This window comes from Nyctereutes procyonoides, unplaced genomic scaffold (genome assembly GCF_905146905.1).
Source record: "Nyctereutes procyonoides isolate TBG_1078 unplaced genomic scaffold, NYPRO_anot_genome, whole genome shotgun sequence".
NCBI classification, from domain to species: domain Eukaryota; kingdom Metazoa; phylum Chordata; class Mammalia; order Carnivora; family Canidae; genus Nyctereutes; species Nyctereutes procyonoides.
Genome location: NW_026575040.1, coordinates 17,754,106 through 17,770,127, shown reverse-complemented (window position 1 = coordinate 17,770,127; position 16,022 = coordinate 17,754,106). Strand labels below are relative to the sequence as shown.

The 16,022-nt window shown below is 44.1% G+C and overlaps 1 protein-coding gene across 2 annotated transcripts in view; it reads left to right on the top strand.

Annotated features, from left to right (window-relative positions):
• MYZAP (myocardial zonula adherens protein) overlaps positions 1 to 16,022 on the top strand; it is an 89,246-nt gene that overhangs the window by 19,467 nt on the left and 53,757 nt on the right. For both annotated transcript variants that reach the window (XM_055320233.1, XM_055320234.1), the window contains exons 3-6: positions 4,846 to 5,001; positions 8,086 to 8,178; positions 10,886 to 10,999; positions 14,492 to 14,644. In XM_055320233.1, coding sequence (XP_055176208.1) covers positions 4,846 to 5,001; positions 8,086 to 8,178; positions 10,886 to 10,999; positions 14,492 to 14,644 — 516 coding nt within the window. The remainder of the gene's footprint in view (positions 1 to 4,845; positions 5,002 to 8,085; positions 8,179 to 10,885; positions 11,000 to 14,491; positions 14,645 to 16,022) is intronic.

Here is a 16,022-nt window from a genome sequence, read left to right as displayed (position 1 = left end):
AGAGAGAGAGAGAGAGAGAGAGAGAGAGGGAGGCAGAGACACAGGCAGAGGGAGAAGCAGGCTCCATGCCGGGAGCCTGACACGGGACTCGATCCCAGGACCCCAGGACCGCACCCTGGGCCAAAGGCAGGTGCTAAACCGCCAAGCCAGCCCAGCTAGCTCAGTCGGTAGAGCATGAGACTCTTGAACCGCCAAGCGACCCAGGGATCCCTTTCTCCTTCTTTCTAAGGCAATTTGGACTACATACGTCTTTGGGGAAAACAGCCAGAGCATGAGTCTGTAAGTAAATTTTCAGCCATGAGTATATCCCAGGGAACAGTTTAAATGAGAGATTCTCTGTATATTTCTCTGATTATGTCTATTGTTAATTACATTGCAGTTCACGGGGTGCATTTCAGTTGGCTGTTACTGTTTTCCCTTCTTTGACACTGACTTTCTTTTCATTTCCTACATTTGGTAGGGCTTTGGTTTTCCGGGCAGTTTTGCCTAGTATTATTTCATACCCAGGAGGCTTTTTAATAGGCTTAGTATGTTTTAAAGAATTTGATATTTTAATACCAACCAAGCAGCATTATGAAGAAGTTTAAAAAAAAAAAAAACAACAAAAAAAACCCCACAACTTTTGACTGCGGAGAATTTCAAACATACACAAAAGGAGACTGAACGGTGTGATGAATTACTGACCCTTCACCCAGCCCCAAAGCCTTCAACCCAAGCTCAGTCTTGCTTGTCTGCACTCCCATCCGCTTCCTCCACCCGGTATCCCAGATATCATAAATATTTAAGCATGTTTCTCTGAAAGATAAAGACTATCTCTCATACGATCACAATGCTGTTATCATGCTTCAGAAACTAATATTTATCTTATAGGGAGATACCTTAAAGGACCTGAGAGGAGAAAAATTCAACCGCAGACACAGTGCCAAACATGTTGGCTCTTTTCATTTTTTTCCTGAGTTCTCTAGGTTTTCATCAAAAACATACATTTTATCAGAGTGATAGCCTTCTTGGGTTCCTTTGCAACTCCGCTGGATGGAGAGTTTATGAACGGGGTAAACATCAGCTCCCTGTCCCTCGGTCTAACATCTTTCCACAGAGGATGTTCCCTTTAGTTTGACCATATTTACATAATCTGGAAAACTCCCCAGAATTTCTTCCAACCTCTAAAGCTCCCTCTTCAGCAAACACTTATTGAGAAATTCATTGACTGATTCAGTCACTGATAGATGTCAGGGCTTATGATGGTAAAGAAGATCAACATGGCCCAGTGGCTAGGTGAGCAGCCCTTACATATGTGATGATACTAATAGTCACTGTGTTGTGGTTGTGCTGAAGGTGTAGAGACCTAACCAGTCTGAAGGGTCAGTGAAGATGTCCTTGAGGGAGAGACACTTCAGCCCAGCAGTGGGCACTGGACACAGAGGGAATAGCCTGTGTCACATCCTGTGACAAGGAGGGGGTTGACTGATAAAGGAGCAGAAAGGACGGGGTGGGGGCAGAGGGGGAGACGGAGCCAGGAGGCCTCCCTGTGCTGAGCCTGCCCCTCCCCAGTGGCCCCAACCAGACCGGGGCCCAGGCTCTTGGCTTCCCTGCCGCTGAGGTCTGGGCTGCTGCCACTTGGAGATGTGAGATTCCATTTCACCCCTGACTCTTAGCTGTTTTGAAAGCTTTGTGGTCAAAGGCAAGAGCTTAGATTTGGGAAGATGTACTCAGGCACTTGAATGCTGTGGCCACCTTGGAAGAACTAATAATATTTACATGACAGGGTTATTGTGAGGATAAAGAAAATACTGTGTAATAAAACAGACAACAAATATTTGTTCCCTGTGCTTTATTCATAAACCTCCCTTCTGTTTGCCTATCACAGTGCAGCAGCTGCTCATGGCCTCAGGAACCCTCGCTGTGTGGAGTGGCCCGTGAGAGTGGCCCTGCTCCTGAGCAGAGTCCTGTGCTCAGCACTTGTCTGGACTCTTTTATTTAGTTCCTGACTTTGTAATAATCTTTTCATTTTTGTTTTTTGAAAATTGAATGAATGTTATTCATTCAAAAATAATGCACCCCCCGCCCCTTTTCTTTGGCTAAAAATCAGACATAGGTAGGGATGCCTGGGTGGCTCAAGGGTGAGCGTTTTCCTTTGGCTCAGGTCATGATCCTTGGGTCCTGGGATCGAGTCCCACATCTGGCTGCCCGCATATGGAACCCACTTCTCCCTCTGCCTGTGTCTCTGTGTCTCTCATGAATAAATAAAGTCTTTAAAAAATCAGATAAAAGGAAGCATAAATTAAAAAATGAAATCCTATTTTGCCTGAGGCCACTGGCATTAAAAATTTGGATTCCACCCTTCTAGATGTTTTATGCACATAAACATACATTTTTAAAAGAAAACCAAAAATATAGAAATTACTGTTTTTCTCTTAACAGATCTTCGATATCTTTCTTTCCATGTGTGTAACGATTAGATCCACCACCTCTGGAGCCGTGTTTCACAGACCTCGTGTTGTCTGTGACATTTTGTGCGTGTTCCTCCACAGGCAGGGAGGCAGAGTTGTCTGTGTGCAGCCACCTGAGCATTTTCCTGAAAACCAGTCCCGTCTGGGAAAGCCTTTGCTTTGCAGAAATGCATTTCACTAAGCCTTCCCATCCTCATCAGCTTGTTTTTCAGGAACTGGGTGGAGTCTGATTAAAAGAGCATGCTTTTGTTGCCTGGTATTTGGGGAGTTTCATGAGAGCTTTTCCTCTTCCTAATTATTTGTATGGGAAACCAGGGGTCTGGAATCCTAGCTTGTCATTCCACCAAGAGCAACTGAACAGTCTCTTCACCTAAATTTATGTACAAATTCCAAGAGTTGGATTAGTGCCAGTGGGATCCAAGCACAAAAGACTCAAGCAGAATCATTTTCTGGAAGCAAATACAGTGTCACAACACCTCATAGTTCATCTCTTCCCAAATATGTACAGAAGGGTGGGAAGCAATGAGTGTTTTGTTTCCTAATTTTTTTTTAAAGCTTCCCATCATTGACAGGCAAACAGTACAAAAAGGTATAAATAAAGAATTGAAAGTCATCCTAATACCCAGTACCCCAGCTCTACCATGCTGTCCCCTCCTTAGAGGTCATTACTATTAATAATTTACCATGTATCTTTCTAGACTTTTCTTTGACAACTTTAAATGAATGGGAACGTAAAGTTATATTCTGTAGCAAATGAATGATTTTAAAATGTAAATTACAGTCTTATATGTCAAAAATATTTTGTGAGTCCATGGAAGGAATTGATGCAAAGGTGGTGTAAAAAATTAGTGAGTAGGACACCCGAGTGGCTCAGTTGGTTAAGTGTCCCACCCTTGATTTTGGCTCCGGTCATGATCTCAGGGTCGAGCCCTGAGTTGGTATTCGCATTTAGCACAGAATCTGCTTGACAATCTCTCTCTCCTTCTGTCCCTACCCCTGCCTGTGTTTTTTTTTTTTTTTTTTGTCTCTCTCTGTCTCTGTAAGTAAATAAAATCTTAAAAAATAGTGGGAGAGCAGGCTTGCCATATGGAATTCAGGCTTCTGTACTGTGATTGTCATGGTCAGGGTTAGCCCCAGGGGAGCCTGGTGTAGGCTGGTTTGTCTATGAAGCCTCAGTCCCTGATTTTGTCTTGCCCTTCTCTGTCATGGGGGTGCTTGCTCTATCATCTTGTACCTAACAAAGCCCATGGTGTGGGGAGGTATACTTAGGGTCGGAAGGACAGAATTGTCCTTGAATCTAGATGTGTGGCTATAAGCAAGTTATTTAACCTCTCTGAACTTTGGTTTTCTCAGCTATCAAGTGGAGAGGACAATTGCTATGTCACAGAATGGTTGTAAAGATTAAACGTACTAAGGAACCTATCTGGCTTATAGTAGAAGCTGAACAAATCCTAATTTTCCTTTCTCTAGCTTCTTGAGCCTTCATTCTAGAAAAGTGTGTTAGGACTTGAACGTGTTATCCTTTCCCAAGGGTATTAAAGCTCTGGGTGAAGGGATTAAAGTGTAAGAAAGTTCTTTTGGCTGAAGTCCTGCTGGCTCTGCCTGACTTTATTTTTTTTTAATTTTTATTTATTTATGATAGTCACACAGAGAAGAGAGAGGCAGAGACATAGGCAGAGGGAGAAGCAGGCTCCATGCACCGGGAGCCTGACGTGGGATTCGATCCCGGGTCTCCAGGATCGCGCCCTGGGCCAAAGGCAGACGCCAAACCGCTGCGCCACCCAGGGATCCCCTCTGCCTGACTTTATAGAAATATTTCATGAATGGTCATAACAGGTTGTGTACTCCTCCACCCCCGCCCCTCCCCCCACCCCCACCTTTTCTCTGAGCTGGCTCCAGGGTGGGTCTTAACCAAAGGGGACAATTTGGCTGCCAGTGGGCAGCCAACATTCTTCCCCCAGTATCTCAACCTCATGCATTTCAAGTGATGTATTTAATGATGAGGTTGAAGGCATACAGAGGAATTGCTTTTCAGGGGAAAGCAGCATTATTAGGACACCTGAACTGTGAAAGTGCCGACTCTGGCTCTTGTCGTGAGGGGCAACAAAGGTCAACCTGGCACCTCCGTGAGAATGAAAGGCACTCCTCTGGACTGGTAGGGCCCTGCAGATGCACTCTTAGGTAGATGGATAGGGCTTTGATAGAAATTTGAGAAAGATGGCCTTCCTCCAGGGTAGAGGCTGGCATGACACATTCCAGGTGCAGGCAGGAGGAAAGTGACCGGGCTGGATTTCCGCTGGGCTCCTTAGTGCCACATACAATGTACCCATTATCACAACTGTTTCTACCAGTCCTAAACAGTCATTATTCTTTTCTCTTTTCTACCTTCTTGAAGCTCCCTGAACTAAGCAATGGAGAACCAACCAGGAAACTTCCTCAGGGTGTTGTCTATGGCGTGGTGCGGAGATCAGATCCAAACGAGCAGAAAGAAATGGTGGTATATGGGTGGTCCACCAACCAGCTGAAAGAAGAGATGAACTACATCAGAGATGTGAGTCATTTGAGGATTGCTGTTTTTGGTTTTGTTTGTACTCCTTTTGTAGCATGTGAGATGGTGCAGTGGAAGTATTGACGTGAATGTAATAAGGCCTTTTGGAAGAATTTCTAGCATTACTGTTTTCAATGGAAATGTTTCTCCATATCTTCATGTAATGGTAAAGGTACATATTCGTAATTCTGTAGTGAAGTATAGAGTGAACTGCTGGAGGTTGCTAAGTAGGGATGCTCAGGAGACCAAATGATTCCGTTCTTCCACATATGATATGGAGACTTTTAAGTGATTTTTCTTAATATGTAGGACACTCCACTCCTAATACATGAGTTTCAAAATGATATAAATTTGATTGCTTTTGGTTGTAAGGAACAGAAAAGCCAACTCAAAGAGGAAATTTGTCTCATGTGGGGTAAGTGTTGGGATAGGTGGGCTCTCGCTAGGGCATATCCAAGCTCCAGTCCTCCTCTGAATCCTTCTCAGAGTTTCCATTGGTTCTTTCCTCCTTTGTGTCAGGCTTATGGCATCATCTAAAAATATAATGGTGGCTGGAGGAAGAGGCTACTTGTCTCTGGTTTCTTTTTTTAGAGTCCTTCTGTTAGGTTTCTTATATCTCATTGGCCAGGATTGGGTCACAGGCCCATTCCCAAATCCATCCCTGGATGGATCCCCTGGTGAGGGGAATGGGATTGATTATAGCTGGTTCAGATCAGTTAGTCGAAATAGATGCTGAGAAGTCAACCACAGTAGACACTGTCCATCTCAGGCCAATGTCATTTCTTTATGTTTAATATAACGTTTCTTATATTTTTAATTACACACTCTTTTATTTGTTTTCATCCATCCATCCATCCATCCATCCATCTCCATTCCTTTTTGGTTCTTTGGCCTCCCAGTGCCCTGTTGACCAAATCAGTATCATTAGATAGAGAGGAAATTAGTTACTCTGACACTGATGAGCTCAGAGCACCACCTGTGGACTAGAAAGTGCTCATGGGAAGCAGAGCAGTGTGGGGCAGTGGGGTACCCCCTAGACCTTGGTTCAACATCTACCTCTGTGTTTGGCCCAGCCAAGCTTTTGTTTCTGTGGGCTTCTGTTTTCTCCTATATAGATTGTGGAGGGTGGGAAGGGACCCCTAAAGTCAAAACTTCTAGCTTTTTATATGGTGCGTTTGCAGAGAAGATACAAAGTCATGTTATCAGCTTTTGTATAGTTTTTTAATTTAATTTAATTTTTTTGTACAGTTTTTTAAAAAGAACATCTCATTGAGTATTAAAAATAACTGTTTTGGGCACCTTCTTTCACGTGTCTTGAAAGATTTAGATACTTATATAATTAAAAGAAATAAAAAATCTTGTCTTAGTTAAAAATAATAAATGCTTAACAGAGAAAATGAAGAAAAGCCAAAAAAGTTACATACATACACAAATGTACAGGACAACTGTGACAACCACCACCCTCAAATCCTCAATCATTCTACTCCCCAAATATAATTTTTAATCATTCAGAGTATCTCATTCTTGACTTCCTCTATAGAAGCAACTTGAACATTCCTCATCTCCAGTATTTTTCTCAAGTAAATACTTAGTCCCTTCTTATATACCTCGGATAAAAAGGCACTGCTTCACAGGTAAACCTTTTAAGCAGAGCTGAAGAGCCGCCAGTTGCCCAAGACAAAATCAACAGGTGGAGGCTGGTTGTGAATCAGGGATGACATGTGCCTGGGACACAGGGATGGTTCTGACCTGGATTACTAGCCTCCATTGTGACCTGTAACATAAAATTAATTTCCAGGTCCCACCTTCTATAGCTGGCTTCAAATCCATCCTGGTCTGCTCATCCCTAAGCATGTTTATGGGATTGTTCTCTCTTGCCATGAGTGATTCTGGCCCAGTTGGCTTCTCGTACCACTTGCCATCCAGCTTGAGAGCCAGCCCACTCCCCACTGATGAGCAGCATGAGAGCCAATTAGGGCCATGGTGAAAACCTTTCTGTCTGCCAGAGTGTTTCGGGCCTCAATTTCCCCAAAATGTTTGTAGATAACAGCAAGAAAGTAGACTCTTGATCAGAATTCATTTAGGAAAGTCTTGGCATCTTGATTTACACCTTGCTGCCAAAATTTTCACCAATACGCAGTCACCTCTAACAAACATGCAATCTGATTTAAAACCGTGTGCTAGCTATGCAAATACAGCTTCAAGGTGAAGTGCTCCCTCGTGCTATCCCCTAATTCCTACCAACCGCTGTCTTTGAGTCCCTCCTGCCATGGAGGTTCTGGAACTCCCTGCAGAGGGCTCCCTTGAGACCTTGTTTCTATTTGAGGATCCCTGAGCTCTCCATTAAGCAGAGCGGGAGCAGAGGCTTTTTTTGACCCTTGACAGGGTCAAGGCTTTTTTTTTTTTTTTTTTTTAATAAAAATTGTAAGGACCTGGTTACTCCTCCAAAAGTGCTACTATAGAGGAACTTCAACAGTGGTTGTGTAAACAGGTGTTTGGAGGATTACCCTGACTTTTGTTATATTTTGTGCCTGTGTATTATTGATAAATGAGAAATGTTCAAATTTATGGTCTCTCTATGCTCATACTTCCCTGCCGTATATTTCAGACATTTAATTGCTCTTTGGTGGTCAGAGCAGAGATAGCGAAAATTAGAGGTTGCTTTTTTGTTTTGTTTTGTTTTGTTTTTTGTCTTCTTAGTCACTTGTTTATAGAGTCAACTTGTTAACTTTCTACTTATAAAAATGTGTGCTAGGAAAAGGAATCTTGCTGAATGTGTTTTGACAGGTGATAGGTGCATTTCAACAAACCATTTTTTCTTTAGGGCTTATTATTTGGATAATTCATCTTTATTAATAATTATAAACATACATAATAATACATATTTATTGTTGTTATTTGGATAATTCCCTTGGCTTCTAACTAGATATTAGAAGTGATTTTCTTAATCTCCCAAACTGTCATGTTCTTAAAATTTTTTTTTTTTTTTTTTTTTTTTTTTTGTGGAGCCCTCCTGTCATTAGTGTTTCAGAAAATCTCTCAAAATCTTGTAACTTGATCTCTAACTAGCATCTTTGTGGGCTGCAGGTGAGAGCCACTTTGGAAAAAGTAAGGAAGCGAATGTATGGAGACTATGATGAAATGAGACAGAAGATTCGACAGCTTACCCAGGAATTGTCAGTAAGTGAATATCTCAGTGACTTGGAAATATGGAGGGATGGTAGGGCTTAGGATTCCCTCTGAGTGGCTGGTACCTGAACATATTTGAGTTTATGATATTCTTTGTGAATAGAATCATATTTTAAATGAACTGAGGGAATTTTGTCACAGAATTAAGTGTATTATTTAAAGGGACATTTGTGGCAAGAAGAATCTTTACATTCAAAGCATTCCCTCCACAGTGAGGGACACGACAAGGAAGCCAGCTATCATCATTACTATTTAATATTGTACCTGAGAGATTAGCCAATGGAATTAAACAAGAGAAACAAATTTAGAGGTATAAAAACCAGACGGTAGATGTAAAAATGTCACTGTTTACAAACTATATGATTATATACCCAGAAAGCACAAGTGAGCCAATGGAAAAAAAAACTACTGTAAAAAACAATTTTGTAAAGTAGCAGGGTAAAAAAATTAATAGGTACAAACAAATAGATTTCAGTATACAAAACACAACTGGTGAGAAGAAACAAGAGCAAAGAGAACTACCAAATATCTAGGAGTAAACTATACCAAGAGGAAAGACATACTATGTACTTAGATAGGAATTGCCAACATTGTAAGATGTCCTTACTACTCAGGGTAATACACAAATGTAATGTAACCCAATAAAAATACCAACAGATTTTTATTTTATGTCATTCTTATAACTGGACTAGGTGATTCCAGAGTATACAGAAAATAAATAGGAAGCATTGAGGAAATTCTGGGGAAAAAAATACAATGAGGAAGACTAGCTCTATTAATATTATAAGAAACTGAGAGAGCCTCAGAGATTAGGACAGCATCATATTAACACATAAATAAGTAAGCATTCATGAAAAAAGTGAAGAAATGTACTCCAATATATGATAAATGTAGCATCTCAAATAAAGAGAGGAAAATGGACCAGTCAAGATATGCTTTGGGGAATATTTTTTTTTAAGATTTTATTTATTCATGAGAGACCCAGAGAGATAGGCAGACATAGGCAGAGGGAGAAGCAGGCTCCATGCTGGGAGCTCGACGGAGGACTGGATCCCGGGACTCCAGGATCACGCCCTGGGCCAAAGGCAGGCGCTAAACCGCTGAGCTACCCAGGGATCCCCAAATTAAATGATTCTTAATTGAGGGGCAGAGTAGGCAAGGTGGTCCCTGAACAGATGGGACAGGAGTGACAGATTTATGTTAGTGTGTACCTTTTACATTTTGTAAATGTTTGAACTATGTGAATGTCTTACTTTCCAATTTAAGAGAAAATAACATTCCCCTGTTTAAACAAGCTAATGCCTGCGAAAAAATTATTTTTTGTATTTTTGATTCATAATGTTGAAGGAAAAAAAGTCCACGGGGGGATCCCTGGGTGGTGTAGCGGTTTGGCGCCTGCCTTTGGCCCAGGGCGCGATCCTGGAGACCCGGGATCGAATCCCACATCAGGCTCCCGGTGCAAGGAGCCTGCTTCTCCCTCTGCCTATGTCTCTGCCTCTCTCTCTTTCTCTCTCTGTGACTGTCATAAATAAAAAAAAAAAAAAAAAAAAAAAGTCCACGTATACACAACCTACTTTCCGTAAAGGTGAATCTCTGCAGGAAGGAAGCACAGTTACGCCAGCCGTGTTAGAGGTTAGCGCATGACTTGGCTGGGAGATTATCTGCTTAAGTAAGACCCATTGCCTTGATTATAGGGGTGGGGGCGTAGCCCATTCTCAACTGGCATGTAGGAAGAGGTTTGTGAAATTCTCACATACTTGTGGAAATTGAGTCTGCCATCCACTGACACGCGCTAACAACTGTAATTAAAGCCGGAGGATTGGAGTTGCAATAGATGCACAGACAGGTCTCTGCCCCTGGCTTTCCATCACCGTCTCTTGCACACCCTCATTTTCCCATGCGAGAAACTATGTCTCTGCCCGTCTCCTCCCCTAGGCCAGCCCTCATTCTGCAGCCACATTACCATTGCTAAATTCTTGCAATGTGAACACGTCCCTGAGGAAGAACGTGCCCCCCACCCTGTTCCTGGGCCTGCCCTGCTGTTTCAACTCTGCCTCCCATGTGCAGGGTGCCCCTCTGGTTCTGTCATTGCTGACTGCTTTCTGTGGCTCCAGCAGACCCCACCGGCATCCACCCTTGAGCCTACCCCGAATCCTTACCCCTCATTCTCCTGCCTCCCTGCTCCCAGACCTTCTTGAAGGTTTGGCTTAAACTTGTAGAACTCTCTCTGATGAAACTGTCTGCAACACGTTAAACACACACACCCAACAAAGACACGGCAGCAGCGGCAGCCCCAGAATGATGCTGGAGAACTGGGTGCACCCCAGATGTGCTCTTTCTGTGCTGAGTGGAAAGAGCAAGATGTCATGAGAAGATATTCCAACTGGGTTCTAGTTATACCCTTATACAGTGGTTCTAGCTGTACCGCTTCTCAGCTGCTGGTGTGCAAACCCCGTAGCTTCTCTGATTCTGTTTCTTCCATGTGAAGGGGGATGGTCTGCTGCTGCACCTGTTGTGAGGAGCAGATGAGGCCTGTGGGTGAATATGTAAAGGAAGAGCCTTCTTGTCTTTCCCCTCTCTGGGTCATGCAGATGTTGAATTTGCAATTTTAAGCTGCACTTGAAATATCAGGAGAAGCCTAACTGAAGCTTGTTGCAGGTATAAATGGTTTTGTGTAACCATCTCGTCATCTGTTCAGGCTTCACAGGCTCAGCAGGAGTATCTTGAGAGTCACATCCAGACACAGTCGTCAGCCCTGGACAGTTTTAATGCCATGAACTCAACCTTAACGTCGGACTCCATTGGCTTGCAGGTACTCCAGTGCTCGCCGTTAGCCTGGGTGCCCTCTGGGGTGCCCTCTGTTACGGGGCCGGCATGCCTAACCAAGTGTGGGTCCGTGCCTCGGTAGTAAAGTAAGTCACGGGATGTCTTCAGATCATTATTTAGGATCCTTCAACCATGGCCACAGTAAAGCCCATACCAGGAAGCTAGTGAAGGAGGTGAGAGGAAGCGCTTCCAAGCCAAGACTCTAAACCTTTGAGTAGAATTTGTTTTTGCCTTCATTAAAATGGGCGTTTAGATCCTGAGCTCCATTAGAGATGTCACTTTCTCCAGTAGGTACCCAAGTGGTCTTAAATATTAGCACTTAAAACAGCACATCAGCCCCTGTTCTTTTAGCTCTCGCGTTACGGGAAGTTCCACCCAAGCACGGAAAAGACAGACCTACTCACAGGCAATCTGTAGATCTCCCCAATCTGTACAGACCTACTCACAGACAATCTGTAGATCTCCCCAATCTGTACAGACCTACTCACAGACAATCTGCAGATCTCCCCAATCTGTACTCATTCATGGCAAGTAACTCCCAAAGACTGTGAAGCACTTTTTACTAATTTAGAAATTATTTTGCAATAAAAGAAATCCTGTGCATTCCAAAGAATGTCTTTAGTACGAGGCAGGAAGGCAGAAGGATTCAGGACACTCTGAATGTGCGTCCTCGGTCCACCTCAGGAGGATTGCTCCCGTGATTGAACTGCCTTGCTGGGAGTTCACCCCGCCAGTGCTACCCATTGTTACCCTTCCAACTGAGTCCTGCATCTAATATGCAGATTAACTTGAAAAGGTTCAGAACAGCATTACATTCACCAGAAACACTCTCCCTTGGCTTTGGTTTCCAGATAGGCACACAACAGTTTCTTGCCTCTTCTCTAAATCCATTTGGCTCTTATTTTTTTCCCCTTCTCTAAAAGGTGCCGCAGCTATTATGTGTCCTTCCCAGTTCTATACAAATAACAGATAAATTTTCATGTTGAAATCCTCCACTTCCCCATGAGCCTGGTTTTCTCTGGTCACAGCTGTGAGGGCAGTAGTGCCAACCACAAAGCTAGATATAGCAGCGGGCCTGGGCAGGCATCGTGTTGGGATTTGGCTGGGAGGCCATTTCTGGTGGGGTCTTGGAGCCTCACCCCTTTCCTGATCCTTCTTAGTGCATGCTGGTTTTCCCCTGGCCCCAGGCCTGGCCCTGCTCTGGGTCTGGTATGGTTTTCCCTTTCTTCTGCCATCAAGGGGGCTTGGCAAGGCTCCCTTTCCTTCTCTCGGGCATCTTCTTGCTCCTGGCCAAACAGTAGGAGATGCTGTACCTCACCTAAGTGCAGACCTGGTTGGTATGGGCACTGATTTTCTGGGTTCTCTTCCCCACCTGTACTTCTGACCTGCCATCCCGCTGGTGCTCCAGGCAGGTCAGCCATCAGAATAGGGTCAGCCATAACCCAGGTATCTGACTGGTTCCTAGTTACAGTCCAGTGTCTTGGCCTGGGGCAGAGGAGCTTTATAATGAAAAGATTAAAAATTATGTTAAGGGGCACCTGGGTGGCTGAGTCAGTTAAGCATCTGCCTTTGGCTCAAGTCATGATCCCAGAGTCATGGGATCGAGCCCCGCATCAGGCTCCCTGCTCAGTAGGGAATCTGCTTCACCCTCTGCTTCTCCCCATCACTCTTGCTTAATGCCAGTTAATTTTGGTATGATTTAATGCTTTGGGTTCTACATGGTTAACTCCTCATTCATACAGAGAATGGCTTCCATAACCTGGAATTCTTACCACCGGGGACTGGGTTGTGTGTACCATCTACCACCTCCCCAAGTCACATTCGACTTTCAGTTAGATTTAGAAACTCTGGGGTTGGATACATGTTCTAATGCCTATCTCCTCTTTGTAGAGGATTAGTCCTTGAAGCTTCCTCAAGTCCTTAGCCTTCACTGTAGATAAAATGCCTCTGATTCCTAAACCTACTTGAATCAGGAGAAAGGATTTTTGATGGAGGTAAATAGACATTAGACATTAACGAAAATACAGAAGCCATTTGGAAGCACAGAATCAGAAGATATTTGAGCTGCAAGGGGCTTTAGAAACCACCCGGCCCAATCGCTCCCTCTCCAAGGCCCACTGGCTCTACAAATAGAACTCTTGTGCTCATGAACCTACATCTGGACCCAGACACCAGGGTTCTAGTCCTGGCTCTACTGCTAGCCAGACACCTTGTTCAAGTCGTTTTTTTCTGCTGGCTTCAGCTTGTTTATCCATAAAACAGGGGGACTGGGGATCATCTCAGCAGTTCCTTAGACTTCTGACAGCCTGTGAAATCAAACCAAGGTTCTGGTCTGTCAATAATAATGAAAATGGGATAGTCTGGGCAAGGGGAGAGGTCAGAGCCTTGCAGAAGTAAGAAGCCAACAATCTTCAGATTCACTTGAATTTCCTGGCTGTGATATGGTGCCTTTCTTTTCTCCTTTTTCTTCTTCTTTTTAACAATAACTTTTAAAAAAGATTCTATTTATTCCTCATGAGAGAGGCAGAGAGGTAGAGACAGAGGCAGAGAGAGAAGCAGGCTCCCTGTGAGGAGCCCAATGCAGGACTTGATCCTAGGACCCTAGGATCACAACCTGAGCCAAAGGCAGATGCTCAACCTCTGAGCCACTTAATCATTCTTGCTCCAGTGGATGGCCTGGAGCAATAATCAACAGGTTTTTGATGCTTGTCAGGCACTTGTCTGAGTCACCAGACTCTGTTCCCTGGTACTTCTTCATTGCCACAGTTCTCTGCCTGGTAGGGGAAGGGGAAGCATTTGCTGGCACCACCAGAACCTGAGCCATGCTGTGGCTGTCCTGGTAGGTGGTTTCACAAGTACAGAAGGGACAGCCCCTTTAAGGAAAAAGGGGACTATCTCCGTTCTACAAAACGTATGTTTTTGTTTTTTGATTTTGTTGTAGGAATTTGAAAGATACAGAAAACACAGAGAAGGAAATAAATATCCTCCATAATCTTACCACATAGAGATAACCATTATTTGGATCTTGGTGAAATTCATCCCAGTCTTCTGAAAACTTGTCTCTGCATAAACACGTTTGAACCGATGCTTATACATTTTCCTTTTCAAAATGGGATTTGTTCTACCCTTACTATTTTCAAAACCTAATTTTTCTTACGTGAAATGATGCATTATGAACAGTTTTCCTGGAAAGACTCCATTTTTATCCATCTCCATTCATCCTGAGCAGGGGCAGGTGGTGTGGGCAGAGGCTGTGGGGTGTGATGGGAAGGCTCGCTGGCCCACCCAACTACAGAACCTTAGACCACTTACTTGCCCATGGTGGGGAGCCCTCAGCCCCCCAGATACCAGCCTCCTGGCTTGCAGCTGCTTGACATCTCTCCCAATGGTTAATGGCAAAAGGATGTCCCGGTGCATGACTCTGGCCATGTTTTCTCACATCATCGGATCTGGTTTTGATTTCTTTTTATGCCACTAGAAAACCCTCGTGGATGTTACTCTGGAAAATAGCAACATTAAGGATCAAATCCGAGATCTGCAGCAGACCTATGAAGCATCCATGGGCCAGCTGCGGGAAAAGCAGAGGCAGTTGGAGGTAGCGCAAGTTGAAAATCAGCTGTTGAAGATGAAGGTAAAGTAGGGGAGCGCGGATTTCCCCCGACCCTTCTCTTCTTTCCCTTTCCTTCTCTCTCTTCCCATCATTAACAAATCCATCTCCTTTCTTTTTTTTTTTTTTTCCTCTCCTTTCTTCTGTTTTCTTGGTTGGCATTTCCCATACTTTTTGTGGCCAACTCCATAGGGCTTGGCTTGAAGGCACCGAGGGGGGTTCTATGTTCACTATTCCCAGTTCAGATTGGGATGCCCCACGAATACCCTGAGTGGGCACTTCTTCCCTGGCCCCAGTGGCGTTAAGGGCTGCTGAGACAGTCATCATGGCACCACTGTCACATACTGAGAGGGCGGGGGGTTGCCCACAGGTCTGGGACTTCAGAAGACTTCACTGTTGAGATTTTCTCTGATGTCTCAAGGTCTTTCTGGTTTGATAATAAAGAGCCTGCTGGAAGGTAATAAGGGCTCTTTATTATCAAGGGCATGCAGGAAGAAGATCCGTGGGTGACCAAGGATGCTGGGCAGTGGTTGAGTGGGCCAATGAGGGACAGGAGGGACATAGCCCTTTCTAGAAGTCTCTGTTTGCCATGGAAATGGAGTGCAGGACACATTGTGTGTCTCTCAGCTGATGATAATTCACTGCTCAGGATATTCCATTTTGTGGCTGCTTGTACCAGAACCTCTCTAGTGATGAGAAGGTTGATTAGCACCAACAGAGACTTTTGTTGGATCTTAGAAATAAATGTCATGTACCCATGGAGTTTGAAGTATACTTCCTTTATCCAGAGTTCACACATCCAGCTGGCTCAGCTCTCTGGAAAAAGCAATAAGCTGGAAGGACGGGACACAGATAGACCTTCTGCAGCATAAAATCAATGGCATGAGGTTCAAAGGCAAGGATGGGGCATGGGCAGAAAGGGAGTACCAGCCACCTCCAACCTGAGTCCTGCTCACCCATCTGCTGACTTTTTCTTTTCTCTTGAGCTGGGGCCCAGAGAGGCACTGGGAGGTCCTGGCTTAGTGTCCCCCAGACCAGGTGGGAATGTTTCTAAATGTGGTATTTAGGAAAGCACAAACATGTGGAAAGGCTGAGTCCAGATTTCTTCTATGAGCTGAACTGAAGTCTCTCCTAGGTACTGTTGGGCCAGTGTGATTAATAGGACAGCTTTAACTCCATGTGGGCAACTTGTCTTCAAAGGCCTCCCCGCTTCTGTGACATAACAAGATTTTAAAATAATGTATACACATGGTGGGGGGCGGCGGGAGGGGAGCCATAGTATGAAAGGTAATGCAGAAATATGCCCACACCATTTTACATTTCCACCAGCAGTGTGAAAGGTTTCTGATGTCTCCATATCCTCACTGACACTTTGTTACTGCTTCATTGCTAATGGCCATCC